The sequence below is a fragment of the Abramis brama genome (assembly GCF_963993115.1).
Source record: "Abramis brama genome assembly, chromosome: 25".
Lineage (NCBI taxonomy): Eukaryota > Metazoa > Chordata > Actinopteri > Cypriniformes > Leuciscidae > Abramis > Abramis brama.
In genome coordinates this window covers 15,814,704-15,836,178 of record NC_139987.1, presented here as the reverse complement: position 1 = coordinate 15,836,178, position 21,475 = coordinate 15,814,704, and the positions used below count along the sequence as shown (strand labels likewise).

The window sequence follows — 21,475 nt, the reverse complement described above, 5'->3', positions numbered from 1 at the left end:
TTTTTCCCAAGACAGCTTCTCTTCAGAAGGAGTTTACTTTCTGTCAGTAGCTCAAAGTGCAGTGACAGGCATGGTTTGGGTTATGAATATTCATAAACGATTTGCTATTCATAAATTCATACATTATTTTATTATTTAAATGATTAAAAAAAACAATCATTTTCTGAAAGGTGGCCGTAAGTAGGTAGCCTTAGTCACAGTGGGATTTCATTTCACAGTTTAAGTGTTCGTTTAGCCCACTGTGAAAACAACCAACTGCTTGATTGTAAAATGTGACTAGGTAAAAAAAATTTAATTAACACTGAGGTCAGGATTAAACAAACCTCTTTAAAATATCTGGGCGAATTTTGTCATTTCTAAAAGTCATTATGGTATGCCCCAGCATGTGATCAACAAATATGGACAGGTAGCCGTAACTCTGAAAAAAAGCAACAATCTATCAAGTTATTATTTTTTTATTTCAAAAAGGATGACACAGTGGGCAGACATATAATCAGCTGAGCAGAAACAACATAAACATTTGCTGTGCATCGGGTCCTGAAGGTCTCCGAAAACCTGTCAGTAAAACACACTTCACATTCTCTCTGTCATTTAGCACTTGCAGTGCAGCATAGCCCTGTTAGAGCTAGTTACACTCATTAGAGATACAGGGTGAAGGTCACACACAGACACACAAACGCACACACACAATAACAAGGTCAGACTCAAGCGTGGGTCTGATTATTAAAAACATTTCAGTCGGGCACATCTGTTACCAGGCAACTGCCACGATCTGACTGCATTCATGGGTTTAAAAAAGGAAGACAAACTTTAAGATGGGAGAACACAATAGCATGTATCCTGTCTATAAAACATCAATGCTGGGATTTGCTACAATAACTGAGCAATAACAAATCAATATAGTCGCATAGTGACAGTTGAGTTCAAAATACTCACTTTTCAACATTGATTTGGCCCAAACAGACATTTCATCACCATTAAAAAAAAACTCATATTACTTTCAAAACTGCATTTGGCTTGAAGGATGCATTTCAAACAGTCTGCGAGGACTGATCATGGCCGCCTAGATATGTTCTCTTATAATCCCCAGTCTCCTTAATCTGGAGACAGTTTAGTATTCATATCGCCATGTTTGCTTTGGTTAAGAATGACCTTGCTCAGCATTTGTGTGAAAGAAAGAGAGCTAAGGAACAACAAGATACTTTTGCTTTGACAAAACACTACACCTTCTCACAGGTTAGATACATATTATATATACAGATATATTATAAGAGAATGAAACATAAGTATCAATGCGGTGAATACACTGTAGATAAGGAAGTAAGCACCTATCAGCTTATTCAAGTACATGATTCTTTTCTTTCAAGATGGCTGCAGAATGATTTTCAATAAGGACTTTGTTAACATTTTTTACTAATTCAACTGTTAAACATACCATAAAACAAGTTTGAGGTCAGCAACAGGTTCTATGATTAAAGTTATAATAGAGCTAGAAAATGTTCTACCAGAATGTACAATGTACTACCAGTGTTACAGCCGCCAGCTGGAGAGCCCCGGATAACCCCAAGAGTCTGTCCAAACGGCACTGTAATTTTTACAGAAAAAAAAATGCAACTGTAAAAATGCTACTGTAAAAACCTATTAGTTGGTTAAATGTAAATTATCTTACCATACAGAGTGAAAAATTCTAAATGGTTTAACATCACATTATATATGTTATACTGTACAATTTATGGTTTTGCAAGTAAATCTATTAATTATTGTATAATTTATAGTGAAAAACAGTAAAAGGACATTCCCAGAACTCCCTGCATGACACATCACATATGATTATAGTTGAAGGTAAACCGTAGATTGTTATATTAACATTCTACCACATAATGAAATATATGATTATAAACTGTAAAATATACAAGCACATATAGAATGCCATCCCATAATACCTGAAACATTGTCACCATATTTTTACAGTGACTTCCAAGCAGAGTTGCACAATTTATCATAAATTTAACAGGATATTTAGAACTTTTTCTAAATAATCTAATATTTGATGATAGAGGTGCAGAAATGATACTCACCTAAGCAGCAGCTGACAATAAGCAAAAAGATAAAGTGCTTCTTAATAGGCCTCAAAGAGTCTATTCATGAAAGGAAATCCCACACTGGCAAAACCAAACCAATGAAAAGGACTATTTTCTGTCCACACTACATTTAAAAACAACATAGCCTACTACTCTCCAAACACACTCTTCAATCTTTCCTCTCTGAGAGTGTGTGAAGGTGTGTATGCCATTGGAAACATCACAAGACCTGACTCCTAAAACCCCTTCAAAACAAAACAGTCTATGAACAGACTAATGAGTTCATCTCTAAAAAAGATAAGACCCCGGAGCCAATTTCATTAAGCTCATGCTTCAGGACAGACATAAGCGCTTTAGTTAAAGTGATGTGACAAAAATGAGAAGACCTGAAAACAATTAGTATGCTAATAGGGCAAATTTAAATTCCTTGACTTCACGTTACATGCGCTGGGAAAATAATGCCTGTCTGTGGCAGATATTCTGCAATTGTTGAAACACAACCGCGGCAAAATAGTGCCACTCATGCTGAATATGAACAGAGATACGGCTGTTGTGAGAGGTATGGCATCGCTATGTAGATGCTGAAAATATAAAAATAAAAAGCTAATTCAAAATATTAATAAATACTATAATAGTATACACATAATACAAAAATAATGCTGCTGCTGTGTGAAATTTCTACACATTTGACAACAGATAATGGACCTTTTTAGTCCCTAATTTGGGAGGAATGTATGAGCGGTAAAAATTGAGACACTTGTCCAAAGGAACACTGCTAAAAGTACTTTAACATATTTCTTCCTGTTGGCAGGTGGGTTATATTATTTTGATACGGATTTAACAGTAACCAATTTCGCGATTAATTAATGAATTTAGGTCTTTCCACAACTCTCCTTTCCTTTTTTTAGAGTTCTCTCCTTCGCCTTCCACCTCCTCCTCCTCCTCTCTCCTCTTTTCTTTTCGAGGTAATTGCCTGATCTCTAATTCCACCCAAGGCTCATCTCCCAGACAATCAAGCCTGGTCCTTTACTCCGACCTGGGCACACACAGAGCCCTGACTCTGAAGTAATCATTTCACCAGGGAGGAGAGATAACCAAACAATCACCATTAACCCTGAGCCTGTCTCTCACTACTTTTCTGAGATGCTCTCTCTCGGGAAGAAAAGAGCTCTCCAATCACATGGATTCTGCTAATAAATATCATGCCTCCCCCCTGCCAAGCTCTGCTCATTAAAACCACAGATGTTTGCTCGCCTCCTCGACTAGTGGATGGCTAATATCTCAACTGGAAGGTGCGTGTCCTTTCTGGTTGTTCTGTTATTCAATAACGCGGCTTGAGGATCGATATCATGCCATCCGACTGTCAAGCTTCTGAGACGCCCGTCTTATGCAGCGGTACAATTAGTGCTTTGTGTTAAAGCAGCTTTTCAGTAGGAGGACTGAGGCTGAAAACAGGCGGCGGGTGCACAAGCTGATTCATAATGTTTAGCCCTGCAGTGATTCAGGGAGAATAATGGAGCTACATTTCTTCGCTCACCTCTTGGCATAAAAGTCTCACACTCACTCTTCTCCGAGCCACGAGGGGACAGCAAGGCTAGAATATACACGCATAGAAAGTCAATGGTGATTTAATCAACAAGTTTGGCTGTTGAATAGAGTGCATCAAGACCAAACCTTGACCATTGACAAAATCTTGACCAAATCTGGTCCCTTAACTTATTCTGGCAAATAACTGTTCACTTAGACAGGAAAAAGTCAGCAACCAACCACAATTTAGAGATGGATAATTCAAAAATCTGATGTAACCCCGGGAGTAATACAGTTGTGCTCAAGAGTATCTTGTTTACTAATAAATCCAGCTAATCACATTGAAGCTTAGTGTTTTTTTGAAAGCTTTAGCTATTTCTTTTACAATATGCATCAAATGAACCATGAATATGCGCCGTCTGAGGCTAAAGATGCGGTCACTTTGTTTTCCATTCACTTCCATATTTAAAATATATTGAATAAATTAAAATACAGTATTTAATTTAAAATATTATTTAATATTAGTAGTATTATATTATTGAATAATATTTAATATTTTTTCAAATTAAAAACAGTATTATTTACATTTAAAATAAATATAAATATTTAAAATAATATTTCGTATTAAAAAGTATAATATATCAAATATTAATAAAATAATAATTTGTATTACCTCAAAATTGATGCAAGAATGTCTGCTAGCATTTTTGTTTTTCTCAGGATTAACTTGTACCTCATTCAGTCCTGAGGTGTGACAGATCTACACGTTGAAGCTGTAAGCTAATTTTCGGTGGAGCGTCCCTGGCGTGAGCGGGGAGACTTGGAGAGGACGGGCTGTCATGGTGACGGTCTACTGAGGCCGTAGCATTAGCACAACTAACAGACTGAAGAGGCAGAAAAAACGGTTGAAGTGTGTGTAAGTGTGTGTTTTCTTTTGTGTGTGTGCATACAAGTAGTCCTGGAAGGCCTGATAATAAGACAGACAGAGTGATACCAGAAGTGTGACACAAACTGTACCTGCCATACAGACTGTGTAAGATCACTAACTGCTAATGCAAGAACTGGAAGATCTTGTAAAGATGCACATTCGCACACACCTACACACATACACTAACAACCCCACATAGACTTCTTTCAAAAGGTCTGTGTACCTCATATGCAATAAACATCAAAATATCAGCAGCAATCACACTGAACGACATATTTACCACGAAACAAACATCACAGGTAAAATAATCAAAAAGACGATTTTCACATAAATTGATTCCATTTGCGTAAACCATATTTGGAGAAAATAAATGTGATTTCACTGCACAAATGGCTTTCTTCAAAGGGAGGTTCTGTTTGTCTGTTATTCAGGCCCTCTGAAGAATTTCATGCGGATGTCAAAACGGTTCGGAACATTGGCACAGACGCAATGTTCCTGAGTACAGATGAACCACAACAACAGCCACCACGACGACAACGACAGCAACAAGAACAACAAAGTAACGGTAGGGAAAAGACACATTCAAAATAAAGATCACAAACTTGCCAGGTAGTTTGCTGCGGTCACCCCTGGGTATGTTAGATCAAACCGGGTAACCAGTGCAGGCTGCAAGCGAGAAAACACAAAAGAGCGTCACCAGCAAGTCGGCTGCACTCAGGGAAGGAAGAGAGAGGCAGAAGAGACAAGATGAGAGATGAAAAAGACACAGAAATACTGCATGTACCATGAGAAGAAGAAAGAAAAAAGATGGTAGGATGAGGCTTTGATTTTAAGGTTATTTTGGCTTTGACCCCCTAAGACAACCTTCCGACCATCGATACACACCACTGGGTAAAAGCAATCTAAAAGGCAGTTGTGCACTTGCTTTCAAAAACAGCTGGACGGAGAATAACGTAACTGAATGCATGGAGATGCTTTTTTAAAGTTGAACTGCATTTAACTTGACACGCCTTCTTAAAAATGCAACGCTCATGGCGCAAGCTGCTGAAAAACCAGCGAGATGCGACTAAAGACGTCTGTCTGATACTTGTGTGTATAAATCAACTATTTAAAAATAGCCCAGATGGAACGTAAGAACACGTCTTGTGTGTAACAATGCTTTCACCTGGCTCTGTGGAACAGGAAGTGAGAGGAATAAGTCAGTGATTTTTTATTTATTTAGTTCTACTGACAAGTAATATCCTGCACCTGAGCGTATTCAACTCTGAGAAATCATGCCGGTACCCATAGGTTGTTATGTGACTGGGGGAGAAAAGGCTGTTGGCAAAACAGAAAGATTGAGATCTTAAAACACTGTCTACACAAGAGATGACAGCGCAGAATTCTGATGAGCCTAATGCTTCAGACAGGTCTATACACTCTGGACTGGAATAAATTCATACACTCCCTCAGATCAAATAAAAGCAGAGCTTTTGAATCATCTGCAGACAATCAGATGAGGCACAGGCTGTTAATGTCTCTCTGGCACAGAGCGTGACTCCAGCAGGGTCATATCTGATCACAGAAAAACAGCAACAAAAGCTTTCAATTGTGGAATAAAGAAATGTGTTCTTTATCTGGCATTTTTCATGAAAACAGTACACTTAAAAAAAAGGCACAGGGGCACAAATCCAATGTTTGTTTTTATGTGAGAACTATTTGATAATCTATGTTTGATGGAACATTATCAATTATCCAATGAATCGATACAAAATTGTCAATGCAGTAAAAATATTTGTAATTAATTAACTAATTTTAAATACCACAAATATATACTACCGTTCAAAAGTCAGGGTCAGTAAGATTTTTTTTTTTTTTTTTTGGGAAATCCATTAAAATGATAAGAAGTGACAGTTAAGATTTTTACATTGTTACAAAACAAACAAATACCATTTCAAATGCTGTTCTTTTGGACTTATTATTCATCAAATAATCATGAATTTAAAAATATATATATTACGGTTTCCACAAAAATATATAAGCAGCACAACTGTTTTCAACATTGACAATAAGAAATGCTTCTTAAGCACCAAATCAACATATTAGAATGATTTGTAATCATACTAATGATCTGTAATCATACTAGGATTAGTATGTATAATCTGAAACAGAGATTTGGTACCCAAGTTCAATATATATTAATAATTATTACTGATGATTTTGCTGCATCCACAAAATAAGATATGTATTTTAATATCATTCATGACTACTCAGAGAATAAAACTGCCAGAGTCAAACAGCGCTATAATTCAGCCAAAGTCAGCCTGCTTTTTAAACTAGCAACTGAGCCCCATCTAGTGTTGAGAAGTCATTTTACAACATTACATTTCTGATTACAACCTCTTGTACTTTCACAAATGAAAGATCCTCTTCACAAATTATTACTAAATGATCATTTTTATCACTATAATGAACACTAACCCATAACCTAAAGCACTCTTCTAATAATGTCTAAATTACAAGTCAAACTCTTTTGTAACAAATATGTAAAAAAAAAAAAAAAAAAATCTTTAGATCTTTTTAAATTACTATATGAATGAGGAATGAAAACGTGACATGGAAACCTAAACACTCATAAAGAAGCAACCAGATCAACACACACACACAAATGAAAAGAGAGAGGAGGAGAAAGACACCAATGTGAAGAGGGGTGTCATGTTACTCATTGGATGGTCTGAAAAAGGGTGACTTACCTTAAGCGGTGAAATGTGAGAGTGGGAAACATAGCCGTGCACATTCTCGATTTCTGAGAGGTTCTTCTCCGACACGTGCACCAGCTCCGGTGCTCGGACTTCATTGGTGAGCCGCGGGAAGTTGTGTTCCAGAGGAGGGGAATCTTCATCCTGATACCGGTACTGTACACAGGAAAAGTAAGAGGAAGAGATGGGGAAACAGAGGAAAGCAGAGAGAATTAAATGAGAAAAGGCAGAAAGAAAACCCACAATCCACTGTGAGCACAATGCTGCAAACACAATTTAAAACATGACCTTCAGCCAATGAGGTTTGTGCCCTGTGAGATGATGAACAAGCCAAAAAACTCCCATAATTCATTATTTGAAGAACTGAGAAGGACTGAAATCATGATGCATGATGAAGATTAACGTTTTCTGTGAGCAACCTCATGCACACGCAATGATAAAGCAAAGCGCTGGCGCTGACATGCTCCAATCTAGAGAGAGAAGTTCTAAATAGTTTGCTCTGCATTCAGTTGAGCTGAAAACAACACTGAAAATGTGTAAAATGAAGACATAACATAGTGCAGCACATCAGTTCTTGACAAACAGTGAGGATTTGGTACGGCACGGCCCCTGTCTTTCTGTCTCACCCAGGGGGAGTTCATCAGGGCAGGATTCATACATGCTGGAGATTGGCTTTGGTGCTGCGAGCCTTGTACCGCTGGAGGCCTGTTCTGTAAGTACACATACACACACACAGGAGCCCAACTGTGAACAACCAATCACAGTCAGTTAAGCTGAAGCATTTAAATAATTATACATAAACTAGAGTTTCAAAGTTTGGGGTTGGTGCTTTTTAAAGAAGTCTCTGCTTTTATTTGATCAAAAACACAGTAAAACAGTAATACCCACTGATCTAATATCACAACATATTACAATTTAACATGGATGTTTTTATATAATTTAAAATGTAATTTCTGTAATGGCAAAATTCAATTTTCAGCACCATTACTCCAGTCTTCAGTGTCACATGATCCTTCAGAAATCATTCTAATATGTTGGGTTGGTGCTCAAGAACTCTTATTTTTATCAATGTTGAAAACAGTTGTGCTGCTTAACTTCAAAAGAAACAGAATTTTGAATAAACAGAATAAATGTCACAGTCACTTTGCTGAAAAACAAGCAAACAACAACAACAAAAAAGTCCTGACCCCAAACGTTTGAACAGTAGTGTAGACCAAAAATTAAGATAAGGGAAGAAGCCTTGACCAACAAAAACATACAACCTCACGTGCACACACACACACACACACATAAATGCACAGCGATCGAACGAATTACAATTTACAATCCATGTTACATTTGAAAGACAGCATCTTGCCTTAATTTGGATGGCAAATGAGACACTTTCCAATTCAAATGTACTATTTTTAATTTCTAATTGTTCTACAGAGGGAGGAAAAATAGATGGTCCTCAATAAGTAAAACGTTCAAAAGTGCTTTTTAAAAACAAAACAAAATCTCCTTCTTCTGAGGGACAAAGGCTCTCACACAGTGTAGCTGCAAACAAAAAATAAATAATACAGTAAATTAATTACTGGAGCCTTCATTCCTGTAGCTCTAACAGTAGATGGAGCTAACATTACCAGGGAATGCATGCAACTGATGCAAGTCCCTATTGATAAAAGGCGAAAATCCACAAATGTAATGTAAAAAAAATTAGTTACGAGTAGAGAGCCATAATCACCACTTCTGCAATCAAAAAAGCTCAAATATCAGCATGACAGAGAATACATCACACTATGGAGATAACCGAGTATAATCATATTTCAAGAATCAGGCTGCACCTGCCCACCTGTAAAGAACATGAGAGCTTTAATTCTCTCTGATGATATGACTCCACACACTGCACAGAGTAATTATCCTACACCTTACTGACTAGCATTAAGCACAGAGGTGGGCTGTGCTTTGAGTTACAGTGCTTCTCATTATCCTAATCCTCAGAATGTTGCAACATAGAAGTGTTTTAGAACCTTCTGTCGGTTTAGAATTTAAGCACATCATCACCCAGTGATGCACCTCACAGCCTTTTAAGGCAGCATTCTTACTGATAATAGGCTGATAACAGTTTTTACCAACATTTCTCTCCATTTTTGGATGTACACGACCCTTCAAAAAACTGGGGTCGGCACATGTGTGCGCGATAAGAAACGCACTTACATCTTTCTTTCTTTTTTTTTAATTGGAAACTTTAAAGTGCAAATACATCAACAACTAAATACAGGTCCGGTTCCAGAATCAAATCACTAATGGTGCTTCTGAAATTAGTGAGGGTGTTCTAGTAAAGTGCAGATCAGAGTTTCCGCTAGAAAAAAATGGTGCCGGTCAAAGTGACCGGCAGAGGTTTCGTTTTCCGGACATTTTGATGATATGCCGGTCAAATATCGCCTCTTAATTAGTCAAGTTGAGGAAAACTGGAGGCAGCCTATGTAACTTAAAAAATGACATAATCAGGCCGTATAGAATGCAACATGTTTATTAGCCTAACTTTCAAATAGACGGAAAAAAACACGAACGTCCGATTGGCGTCAATCAACGTTTCCTCATTCGGATCTATTTGCGATCCATTCCATTCTAAACGAAACAACGCAGTTTATATGCTTCGTCCTTGTTTCATTATTCATTAAGATAATAATTAATAAATGCACGCATAATTATCAGTGAACTTGAGTGAACAATGCACAGTGAGAAACGTAAGAATATTTAAAGTAATTAATTATACGAAAATGTTTCTATTTATCTATTAGTCTGCATTCAAATTGCTTGATGCGTATCTATTTTTACATGCCAAATTTTTGTCCCATGCCATGATTATGGCTGTCAATCATTGCAATTTTGAGATGAATCCTGTATTTATCTTTTCACTTTTGAAACTTTGCAAAATGTAATTGGCCGTTGGTCCTCTTGAAATTATGTCTATGCTCTTAGCAGCATGAAAAACAAAACTTTTAATCAATTGATTGTAGGCTATATAGCTTCGAAAGCGTGCAAAGAGCACCCCCTTCATAATCACAAAAAAACTTTCACTAGTCTCAGTTCATCACAATCTCACAAAGTTCTGTTATAATCAATATAATTGACAAAAACAAGTTGTAAATAGAAACATTAGATGTTCTCCAGAAATGCGCCTTGGGCCTTTGTCAAATCAGTTTCGCCAATATGATATTATTACAGTATCAACTGAGGGTGCTCTTGCTTTCGTTTTTCATCCTTATCATCCTCAAACACCCCCGAAGAACCAGGTCTGACCAAATATAACCACATTTATTCACCTCTGTTTCCATGAGCAAATGATAGGCCTAACTTGGCTTAGCAAATTGACACGCAACAAATGCACCTTAAAACATATAAAAATGCTCATTACACAATCATTAATTATGCTTGGTGTACAATTAATTATTAAGAATAAACATACTCGCACATACTCGCGAAGAGAAACACACCGACTGCAAACAGGTACATTACCAACCAAACAAAAACACATTCTTTCCATGAGTGCTCTCTCGCTGGGAATAACCTATCTGATGATTTGAGGGTTAATTACTTAAAATGCAATTTATCACTGTGCCAAAAACAGAAAGCACAAGCTTTTGTGTCAGGTTGTAATGCTAAATATAATGGTAGAATTGTGTGTATTATGTCCCGCCAGAACCCGATGTGAGATCCACCAATCAGTGAGGTTCCCAAATCTCAATCGATTTTTTGATTGGTTAAAATGAATGGAGAATGTATTGTTTTTCTGTAGGTGGTCGGCCATTTTGGGATCGGCTCCTATGGTCTACATGGTCACATGACCTTTTGGAAATCATTCTAATATGCTGATTTGATGCTCAAGAAATATTTCTTATTATTATCAATGTTGAGCATAAGCTGATTAAAACGTTTGTGGAAACCATGATATATTTAGATGATTCTTTGATGTATGAAGTTCAAAGGAACAACATTTAATTGAAATAGAAAACTTTTGTAACACTATAAATGTAACTTTTGATCAATTTAATGCATCCTTGCTGAATAAAAATATTAATTTATCTCTCACTCTCTCAAGAAAAAAAAAATACAAATCATACTAACCCTAAACTTTTGAACAGTAGTGTATTTTTCACAAAGATTGGTGCAATGCATTCAGAGATGTCTGCAAATGACATATGATATGCTGCCTTTGAATCTGACCAAAATAACATATATTACGATGCTGCCTTAAAATGCTTAAAAGTGGATATCTGATGGTTTTCTGAGAGGTCAAACGTGATGGGCATTCTAGGGTCACACAATATCCAACTCTAGGCACATTAAATCTGGGTTTCTGAGCTACAGACTGCCACGCGGAGCGTCAGCTGGCACTCTAACAGCTGACATATGTGAAACGGTTCATCTGAGGGAAGAAGTCACAAGAGATCAGAATAACAGAATGAAAGTTGTGCTAAGAATACACACATACCACAAACACACTCTTACTCACTGTGAATTCAACGCATGAATTCAGACATGAAACCCTTCATTTTGATGTTCATAATGAAAACTATTGATACAAAAAAGTAATTTCACCCAATATCTGTGGTGAAAGTGTATCAAATGATTAGCTTAGCAACATGCTAATGACATATTCTATTGGAAACAACTGTAAGTTTGATATGCATAACATTGCTATCCATCCAGAAAACTTGTGTTCCATTTCAGATATGATGTACCCTAAGTTATCTGCCAATGTACTTTAAAGTTAGCTCACAAGGTTCTGGATAAGGCCCCGATCACACCTAACGTGTTTTTTGCAGTGAGAAGCGCCTTTTTTCAATTGTTTTCCTGTGGCAGTGAGCATTCTGTGCGCTGTTTAAGCACCCCAGGCGCCTCGCGTTTTACCGCCTGCTGCGCTTTGCGTTTTTGCAGTTAAAAAAAAAGAAGAAGCAACTTCGAGTGGAAAAAGCGCCCGACATCATCACCGAAAAACGCGTTAGGTGTGATCGGGGCCTAAGTCAACGCTGAGTTTAAGGACACACTACTTTCATTGTCATTGTGTTCCAAGCTGCACACAAGCAGCGTGCTGAACTGCTGTGTTATTATATGCGAAGGCAGAGATAAATGAAGTTAATGTAAAATAATGACAGGTGGGTGAGAAAAGGTCGTCCCCAGGGTTCCCACAAGGCAGCAGGTCGTGCAACTGCCTCACCTTTCTTTAAAAGCTGCTATTGTCTCCCTCTCAAATGATGTAAGCATCTCTTGTTGCCCCTGACTTGTTCTTTCTACACTGTCATTACCTGCAATTATCCAGCCCAGACTAATAGCAGCTCTCATACTCCATAACAACGAATGGTAGGGAAATACCTTCAGTATAAGATGCACACTCAGATTCAGCTATATTTAGGCTGTCTCTGACCTCTCAGAAGCAGAAAACTTCATGTTGACACTCCATTTTGATGACCAGCTTTGTGTTGTACTAGTCAACCAAACCAACTGCTAGTTATGCTAGTACAAAATGTTCTATTAGAAGGAACATTTTTGTGCAAACTTTCTCCTCAGTATGAAATGTTACATCTTTTCAACGTCTGAAATGTTTTAAACTGGATTATCTATTTCGAAAGGGCGTTCTGAGCTTTATTAATGAACTGTGATTTGGACAGGATTTTCACTCAAGAGGCCTGTTCCCCCGACTCCAGACCTCTGAGGACATTCATCATGCCGTTTGAAGATTGTAGACTTTGCAGGCAAACCGCCTGGAATTTTTCTTAAAAGAAAACTGAGAAAATATTTGCCAGCCACAGCTAATCTGCTTGTTGTTGCAAACGTAACAAGGGAAACGTAACAAGAAAAAAGTGATAAACAAAATGGAAAATAAAGATGCAAATCCTCTCTCCAGAGACATGTCAGTGAATACAAAAAGGGTTAGTGGGCTGCAGTGATAGTGATGGGATTGAGCAGGTTTCATTAAAACCCAGGAAGAGCAGAACGCGTATTGAACTGAAGACACAACAAATCACAACAACATATGGTCTTCTTTTACCTGTAAAGACCAACAAGAAATGATTAGTATTTTCTTCAATTCTACAATTCTTCAATGATCACAAACTAAATTATACTAGGGCTGTCTTAATTACGCTATTAAACTTGAGTACTTTTTCTGTTTTTAAGTGCTATAATCGGGTCCCACGTGCATCTACCAACCCAAAATACATGAAAAGTGACAACCCAGTAACTTTGTTTTGGTAAGCCTTTCTCTGCAAGCATGTCAAAAAATCAGATTTAACTCCCCTTCTGACGTAGGAAGGGGATCTTATTATAATATTACCGCCCCTTAATCTGCACGTTTCCACCCACGGCGCCGCCATTTGGTTTTTACAAGCGACAACAGTGTAACCAGTTCTAACGCAATGACAAAAGTTCAAGCAAAGCATGCAAACTGTTCTGTCGTTGGCTGCACAGACGAGCACAGACACTATTTGACCAAAAAAATGTCTTATAAAGACCTCAGGGAACTGTGTCAACTTGTGTAAAAGTTAAACATGATGGTACATGCAAGTATATGAGATGAATCAATGTAACTCCACAACAACTACATACAGTGAGGAAAATAAGTATTTGAACACCCTGCTATTTTGCAAGTTCTCCCACTTAGAAATCATGGAGGGGTCTGAAATTGTCATCGTAGGTGCATGTCCACTGTGAGAGACATAATCAAAAAAAAATCCAGAAATCACAATGTATGATTTTTTAACTATTTATTTGTATGATACAGCTGCAAATAAGTATTGTTAATATTTGGTACAGTAGCCTTTGTTTGCAATTACAGAGGTCAAACGTTTCCTGTAGTTTTTCACCAGGTTTGCACACACTGCAGGAGGGATTTTGGCCCACTCCTCCACACAGATCTTCTCTAGATCAGTCAGGTTTCTGGGCTGTCGCTGAGAAACACGGAGTTTGAGCTCCCTCCAAAGATTTTCTATTGGGTTTAGGTCTGGAGACTGGCTAGGCCATGCCAGAACCTTGATATGCTTCTTACAGAGCCACTCCTTGGTTATCCTGGCTGTGTGCTTTGGGTCATTGTCATGTTGGAAGACCCAGCCTCGACCCATCTTCAATGTTCTAACTGAGGGAAGGAGGTTGTTCCCCAAAATCTCGCAATACATGGCCCCGGTCATCCTCTCCTTAATACAGTGCAGTCGCCCTGTCCCATGTGCAGAAAAACACCCCCAAAGCATGATGCTACCACCCCCATGCTTCACAGTAGGGATGGTGTTCTTGGGATGGTACTCATCATTCTTCTTCCTCCAAACACGTTTAGTGGAATTATGACCAAAAAGTTCTATTTTGGTCTCATCTGACCACATGACTTTCTCCCATGACTCCTCTGGATCATCCAAATGGTCATTGGCAAACTTAAGACGGGCCTTGACATGTGCTGGTTTAAGCAGGGGAACCTTCCGTGCCATGCATGATTTCAAACCATGACGTCTTAGTGTATTTCCAACAGTAACCTTGGAAACGGTGGTCCCAGCTCTTTTCAGGTCATTGACCAGCTCCTCCCGTGTAGTTCTGGGCTGATTTCTCACCTTTCTTAGGATCATTGAGACCCCACGAGGTGAGATCTTGCATGGAGCCCCAGTCCGAGGGAGACTGACAGTCATGTTTAGCTTCTTCCATTTTCTAATGATTGCTCCAACAGTGGACCTTTTTTCACCAAGCTGCTTGGCAATTTCCCCATAGCCCTTTCCAGCCTTGTGGAGGTGTACAATTTTGTCTCTAGTGTCTTTGGACAGCTCTTTGGTCTTGGCCATGTTAGTAGTTGGATTCTTACTGATTGTATGGGGTGGACAGGTGTCTTTATGCAGCTAACGACCTCAAACAGGTGCATCTAATTTAGGATTGTGGAGGTGGACATTTTAAAGGCAGACTAACAGGTCTTTGAGGGTCAGAATTCTAGCTGATAGACAGGTGTTCAAATACTTATTTGCAGCTGTATCATACAAATAAATAGTTAAAAAATCATATATTGTGATTTCTGGATGATTTTTTTTAGATTATGTCTCTCACAGTGGACATGCACCTACGATGACAATTTCAGACCCCTCCATGTTTTCCAAGTGGGAGAACTTGCAAAATAGCAGGGTGTTCAAATACTTATTTTCCTCACTGTACATGTATCCACTAACCATTCAGAAACGTCCAGGTGCGTCTAAAAGTTGCAACCTCTACTGGTTATTTCTGAGATTTTGGATGAGTGAGATTATTTGCGTTGTATTTTGTTATTGTCGAGTCTCCGAAGCTCGTGTAAAGGATCAGCCATCTTCTGAACAGAGGCAGGGAGCAGCAGCTCAATCGCATTTAAAGGGACACACCAAAAAACGGCACGTTTTCACTCACACCCAAAAAGGGGCAACTTTGACAAGCTATAATAAATGATCTGGGGTTTTTTTAGCTGAAATTTCACAGACACATTCTGGGGACACCAAAGACTTATATTACATCTTGTGAAAAGGGGCATAATATGTCATCTTTAATGCTTAGCTGGTTGTTGTACTCAAATTTTCTATACTATACTGAAACATTACTGTTTCAAATAGATCTTGCCTAAACAACTCTCCTTCGCTGCAAACACTCGTGACATTAATAGACATTTAGGAATAAGATTACATGAGTATTTAAATCGTGATCTCAATCTTTTAACGGTTAATCGAGCAGCTCTTTTACTTACAAAAAAAAAAAAAAAAAACTATATAGGACTATTCAATTCATCACCAAAATAATTGTCTGATTACTTAACCAAAATAATAGTGAGTGAGAGCCCTAAATTCTACAAACATCATTCAAAATAATTAAACTTCTATGATGACAATTATCATCATTATCTTCTTTAATTCAAACACAGCTTCAAATCAAACAAAACCCTGAGTTTCCCCACTGGCACAAATATAGTAGCATAAATGAGATGTACAGTACAAATATATCAGAGAAGTTCTCTTGAGAAGATCAACCAGCATTCCTAAAACCACCTTGTTTTGACTTTAATTGGATCTGTAAGAATGTAAAATTAATCTGACAGCTGTGTGTAATGCCCATCACCATTTAACAGACCAATGATCATTTAATTGAATCTTCAAAGAGAGCATTTTTATGGATTCTGGAATATCCAAGAAATATCAGCCAAATTACTGACAGCATAGAATGCCGCATTTTGTGTGTGTGTGTGTGTGTGTGTGTATCTGACAGAACCACTACAGCGACAATAAATGAGTCACAGTTCATTAATAATGCTTTAGTACTATACTCAACATATAATAGTCAGGTCACTGGTCACAGCTTAGTAAATGGACCATTACTATTTCGCTGAGGCTGCTGACTAGAGATCTGTAAATCAAAAGCCTGAATATAGACAGTAGAATGCGGTAAAATAAATCAAATCAAGTCTAAAACAAACATAAAATGGTCAAAGTCAAGCCTGGTTCACTGGACTATTAAAAACGCATCAGGCTAGCATGCTAACTGCTACGGTCTGTGATGTGAAGTATATTTGATGTGTTAAATGTGGTGATAAGCAGTCTCACACCCCACACACAAGTGCCAAATACAATACTACAATAAGTAATATATCAGCTCTAATCAGACATATGTAGCATGACAATGTGATAGACGGCAGCTAGCGTGGTCTACAGCAGAGAAGCTTGGAAATCTTCAAAATGCGCAAATATATTTGTATGAGGACAGATGTGTATGTTGGGGGAGGTGTAATGTATTTGTGAACAGGCTGTGGGTTTTCCAACACACTCTTGTGTTCACGTGCCACTGTGCTGAAGGCTGCTTCCTCACTTCCCTCTCTCTCTCGCTCTCTGAGATGAGAGGAGATGGGTATATGAGGTGGCATGGCTAAAGGCTCTGTGCTGGATTGTGTGGAATTTCCTTGCGATTGTGTGCACTGACCCCTTTTCTGCGGCCTAATAAACCCTGAGCTCGTCATCTTCAGCTCACGGGGTTCATTCAGCCTGCAGAAGAAGAAAGAGTTAACAACAGTTGGCAAGATCCTTCAACTTTTACCTCCTTAGCTACTGAGAATATTTCCAGAGGAGACTACAAGTTCCAAATAAGTCTATAGTGAGCATTTTGAAGAGCTAATTTACCCAACACACCTGTTTGAAAGTTTCTAGTATGCCTAGTGAGACCTTGATTAGCTGGTTCAGGTGTGTATAATTGGGGTTGGAGCTAAACTCTGCAGGACAGCGGCCCTCCAGGACTGAGATTGGTGAACCCTGGCATACACAAATATGCAACTTAACATCAACAAACATACCATAAACTTTTAAAACACTCAGTTGAGGTATGAAAATTGGACTTGTGAACAAATACTGTATTCAACACATTAAAATGATGATGAACTTCACAGTTAGGGATTTGGTTGTGAGCCAATACAAAAGTGTCCACGAATGGGAACAGCTTGTTGATGGAGGGAAATAAATATGTCATAAGGAGACTACATCTCATGAGGGTATTTGCTGGACTCACAATGACTCAGAACGCTGAAGAAACTTCGGATTTAAGCTAAACCCTTACACTAACACTTCAGGTCAAATATTAAATAAAAATGCTCTTAAGGTTACTGTAAAGATTTAAACAGCATAATTCTGGGTTAATTAAAGCAGCAAAGAAATACCACTGCTTACACTACAAAAACTAATCCCCCACCTCCCCCTCCATTTCTCTCTCACTCTCTCATTCAGGCAGAACGTGGCTCAGTGGCTTTAAAACTAACTGTACTTTATGGTTGAAGCTTCCACTGTGCCACAAAGACAAAATCAAACAATAAAATTGCTATACCCTGGCATCTTACATAAGCAATATTTAATACAGAGAGTATCATTGCAATAATTATAAATATCATATTGCTAATACTTACTGTGGTATCATCAATTATAAAAAAAAATAATAATATTGTTTTTGTTGTTACTATTATTAATAATTATTATTATTATTATTAGTAGTAGTAGTAGTAGTAGTAGTAGTAGTAAGTAATCATTATTATGTGTTATATAATACATCTCAGCAACAATAAAAAAAAAAAAAATAAAAAAAAATATATATATATATATATAGAGAGAGAGAGAGAGAGAGATAATACATAATATAATAGTTTACGGCATATAGATAAAACAGATAAAACACACATACACACTACAAAGTTTTGGAAGTGACAGCACATTTAAACTTCTCACAGACATAAACTCAAATATGGATATCAACAGTTTAACCCCTTTACAGTAGTAGAGCTGTTTTTGAGTAAATCCTAATTTGCATTATATTATTAAATGTGTACATGGCCGAAGTGAAGCTACTCAGTCCAACAAGAGTTTTTACCTCCTCAAAACACTTCACACCAAATTAAAGACACTAATCTGCATGTTTCCATGAGTTATAAATAAACCCACCCTAGTGACATCATAATGCCAAGCACAAGTGACAGAATTCCCTTTGCAGCTGCAATTCATTTTACATCCAGAGCTGAATCATCTTATTAGCATGCCAAGCTGCGGACTGCCTCTGCCGTCTGAAACTAATTGGTTCTGAATGAAGGACCGTACAAGAGAGCAAACAAACAAACAAATGTAGCACGCCAACTAAATACAACATTCATCCCGGGAATAACATCTTGATCCAAATGACATTACATGGGTTTACAGATGTTTCACCGTTTAAAGGCTGAAAAAAAAACACACAAAAAAACAGCAAACTTAAGTGCTTGTCATTTAAAGTGAGGGTTGTAAATCCCATAAATTACTTAAAACACGCTAAATCACTGAAAACACAAAAGTGATAATGAACAAACACCTGCAGTACAACACGTTTCAATAAATCAACTGCATTCCAATAATCCACATTAGAAGCAAATGCTGAGTGTCAAACCACTGACACACTTCCTGTTCTGGCCAACAGGCAGCATTCCCAGAGATTGTAAAGTGCTAATGCATAATGCATCTTAAAAAAATATCATCTTTTCTACAGAATGACACATATCATGATGGAAGCCTACCTTACATCCGAACATCAGCGACAAGGTGTTGTCATGGCATGCGACCTTACAGTGGCAGAGCATTGGATTGAAACAGTCGGGGTTCCTCAGTATAGGAGACATTCCTCTCACAACAGGAGCAATGCACTCATGCTACGAGCATTGACGTAGAGAGAGAGAGAGAAAGCACGAGACTCTTCACTCCTGGATAAGCAAGAGTCCGCCTAATGCATGAACACACACACTCACACGTGCTCCCTAAACACACACACACGCAACTGGGATGCAGCCACCGTTAAGATCTCACTTCTCTCCCTTTTTCTACTCTGGTCTGAGTTAGACGTTATTTCACAACCCTTTCTACTTAAAGCGTTCTTCTTACTCTTCTTACTTATGCTTTAGTTTCTTTTTGCAAAACCTATTTTTCTTTTCTTTTGATTTTGGGGTGAAATAATACCAGGACTGTGAGATTAACTAGTAATGCCAAGAACAATGTTGTGATAAATTATCTACATAATTGGCACCACCCAGCTTTATTAGCAAGGCCCAGTGTGATTTGCTAGACTGATTTGAAATTCAGCGAGAACTTGCATGATGGCAGAGCCACCGGAATAGGTCTGAATGCTGTTCTCTTTAAATACATAAATTTTCCTTGTTTCTATTGCCATTTTGGCTGTTCATTTACATGACAACAGCATTTTGGTGGCCTGAAAACACAAACTTTTGACACCCTTATCATCTCCATGTAAACTACAAAAACGTGAATCTGCGAAAATGGTGACGTCGTGCACATGCGTAGGCTATTATGTGTTTAGTCTATTAGCTTCTTTTTTTTGCAAATGAAAGGATACAGATATTAACAGTAAGAAATGAGGGAGGCATACGGATATCATTTCAAGTGGTTTTTGAAGGCTTTGTGTTTACTGAAGGATCATGTGACACTGGAGGCTGGAATAATGATGCTGGAAATTCAGCTTCAAAGGAATAAATTACATTTTATAATATATTCAAATAGAAAACAGTTATTTCAATAGCATAAGACACTTCTATGAAAATATATACAAATCTTTCTGACCATAAACCTTTGAAGGATAGAGTATATAAATGTATTTGGACAGAGTCATGTGGGTTTTGAACAACATGCCAACATTCAAAATCACAACAAATGCAATACTGTTCTTTTCAATGGGCATCTTTGCCAAGTTGAGGATGTATTATCAAGATCAACTCAGATCCCGGCAGCAGATGTGCTAGCCGACAAATTACCACAACAACTCCAAGAGATGAGAGAGGATGTTTACAAGCCCAAACAGCAAACTGCCAAACCCAGACAAAGTGCAGGATGGCATTATGCCCGTGTGTGTGTGTGTGTGTGTGTGTGTGTGTGTGTGTGTGTGTGTGTGCACTCCAGAAGGAAAACAGAGGTGTTCTGGGATGGTAGAAATCATGCTGGAGGTGAAGAATTGTAAGTTAAACCCTCAGTGGGTGAATTTATGTGTCATGATTCCCTGTGTCTGTTTCATGGACTTATTTTGATATTCAGTTGTCTTGCTGTGCCTCTGTTCTCTTCATGTGGTTTAGTTCTTGTTTCCTTGTTTCTATTACCATCTTGTTAGCTTCCATAGATACCCTTGTTTGTTACCATGTCAACTAATCACCAACACCTGTCCTTCTTGTTACCTTTGTGTATTTAAACCCTCAGGCCCTGTTTACACCTGGTACACATAACTGTTTACACCTGGTATTTTAATCTGTCTCTTTTGCCCAGTTTCAACCACTTCTGTCCTGATTTCTTCAGAGGGAGGGTCTATGGGTGGTTAATTGTATGCAATTTTGTCTAATGGACAAAATAAGCTCATACAATTTACATATGAACACAACTGGAGAAAAAAGAAATATATACAGAGAGCAATAGCTTTAGATTCTGCGCTGACAGCCGCAACACCGCACTGAACACTGTGAGTGTGTGTTAGAAATCAAGAATGGAGAGAGAACATTGAGCTTGGTACGTTTTTCATCTTCAAACCAAACTTGGGTCTCCAGCCAAAGTTTAAATCCCATCTACCACGCTTCCCATGTTCACGCGTTAAGTCAGTAGGCGATCCTTTGTGTCTGTTCAAACACATTCGCCCACATGTGCATTTATACTATGAAAACAATCCGGTCGAATAAGTTT

The 21,475-nt window shown here is 38.0% G+C and overlaps 1 protein-coding gene across 22 annotated transcripts in view; it reads right to left on the bottom strand.

Moving 5' to 3' along the window:
• The window catches only part of dlg2 (discs, large homolog 2), a 218,905-nt gene that overhangs the window by 125,462 nt on the left and 71,968 nt on the right, over nucleotides 1-21,475 (bottom strand). For 15 of the 22 annotated variants that reach the window (XR_014604607.1, XM_084103815.1, XM_084103826.1 and 12 more), the window contains 2 exons: nucleotides 7,269-7,430; nucleotides 5,143-5,202 (listed from right to left, as the gene is read on the bottom strand). Coding sequence is in view for 21 of the 22 variants with exons in the window: in XM_084103815.1 (XP_083959941.1) it covers nucleotides 5,143-5,202; nucleotides 7,269-7,430 (222 nt within the window). In the remaining variant the exon portion in view is untranslated. Of the gene's footprint in view, nucleotides 1-5,142; nucleotides 5,203-7,268; nucleotides 7,431-7,900; nucleotides 7,985-21,475 lie in introns of all 22 variants that reach the window. The other 7 variants (XM_084103837.1, XM_084103840.1, XM_084103821.1 and 4 more) reach the window with 2 other exon arrangements.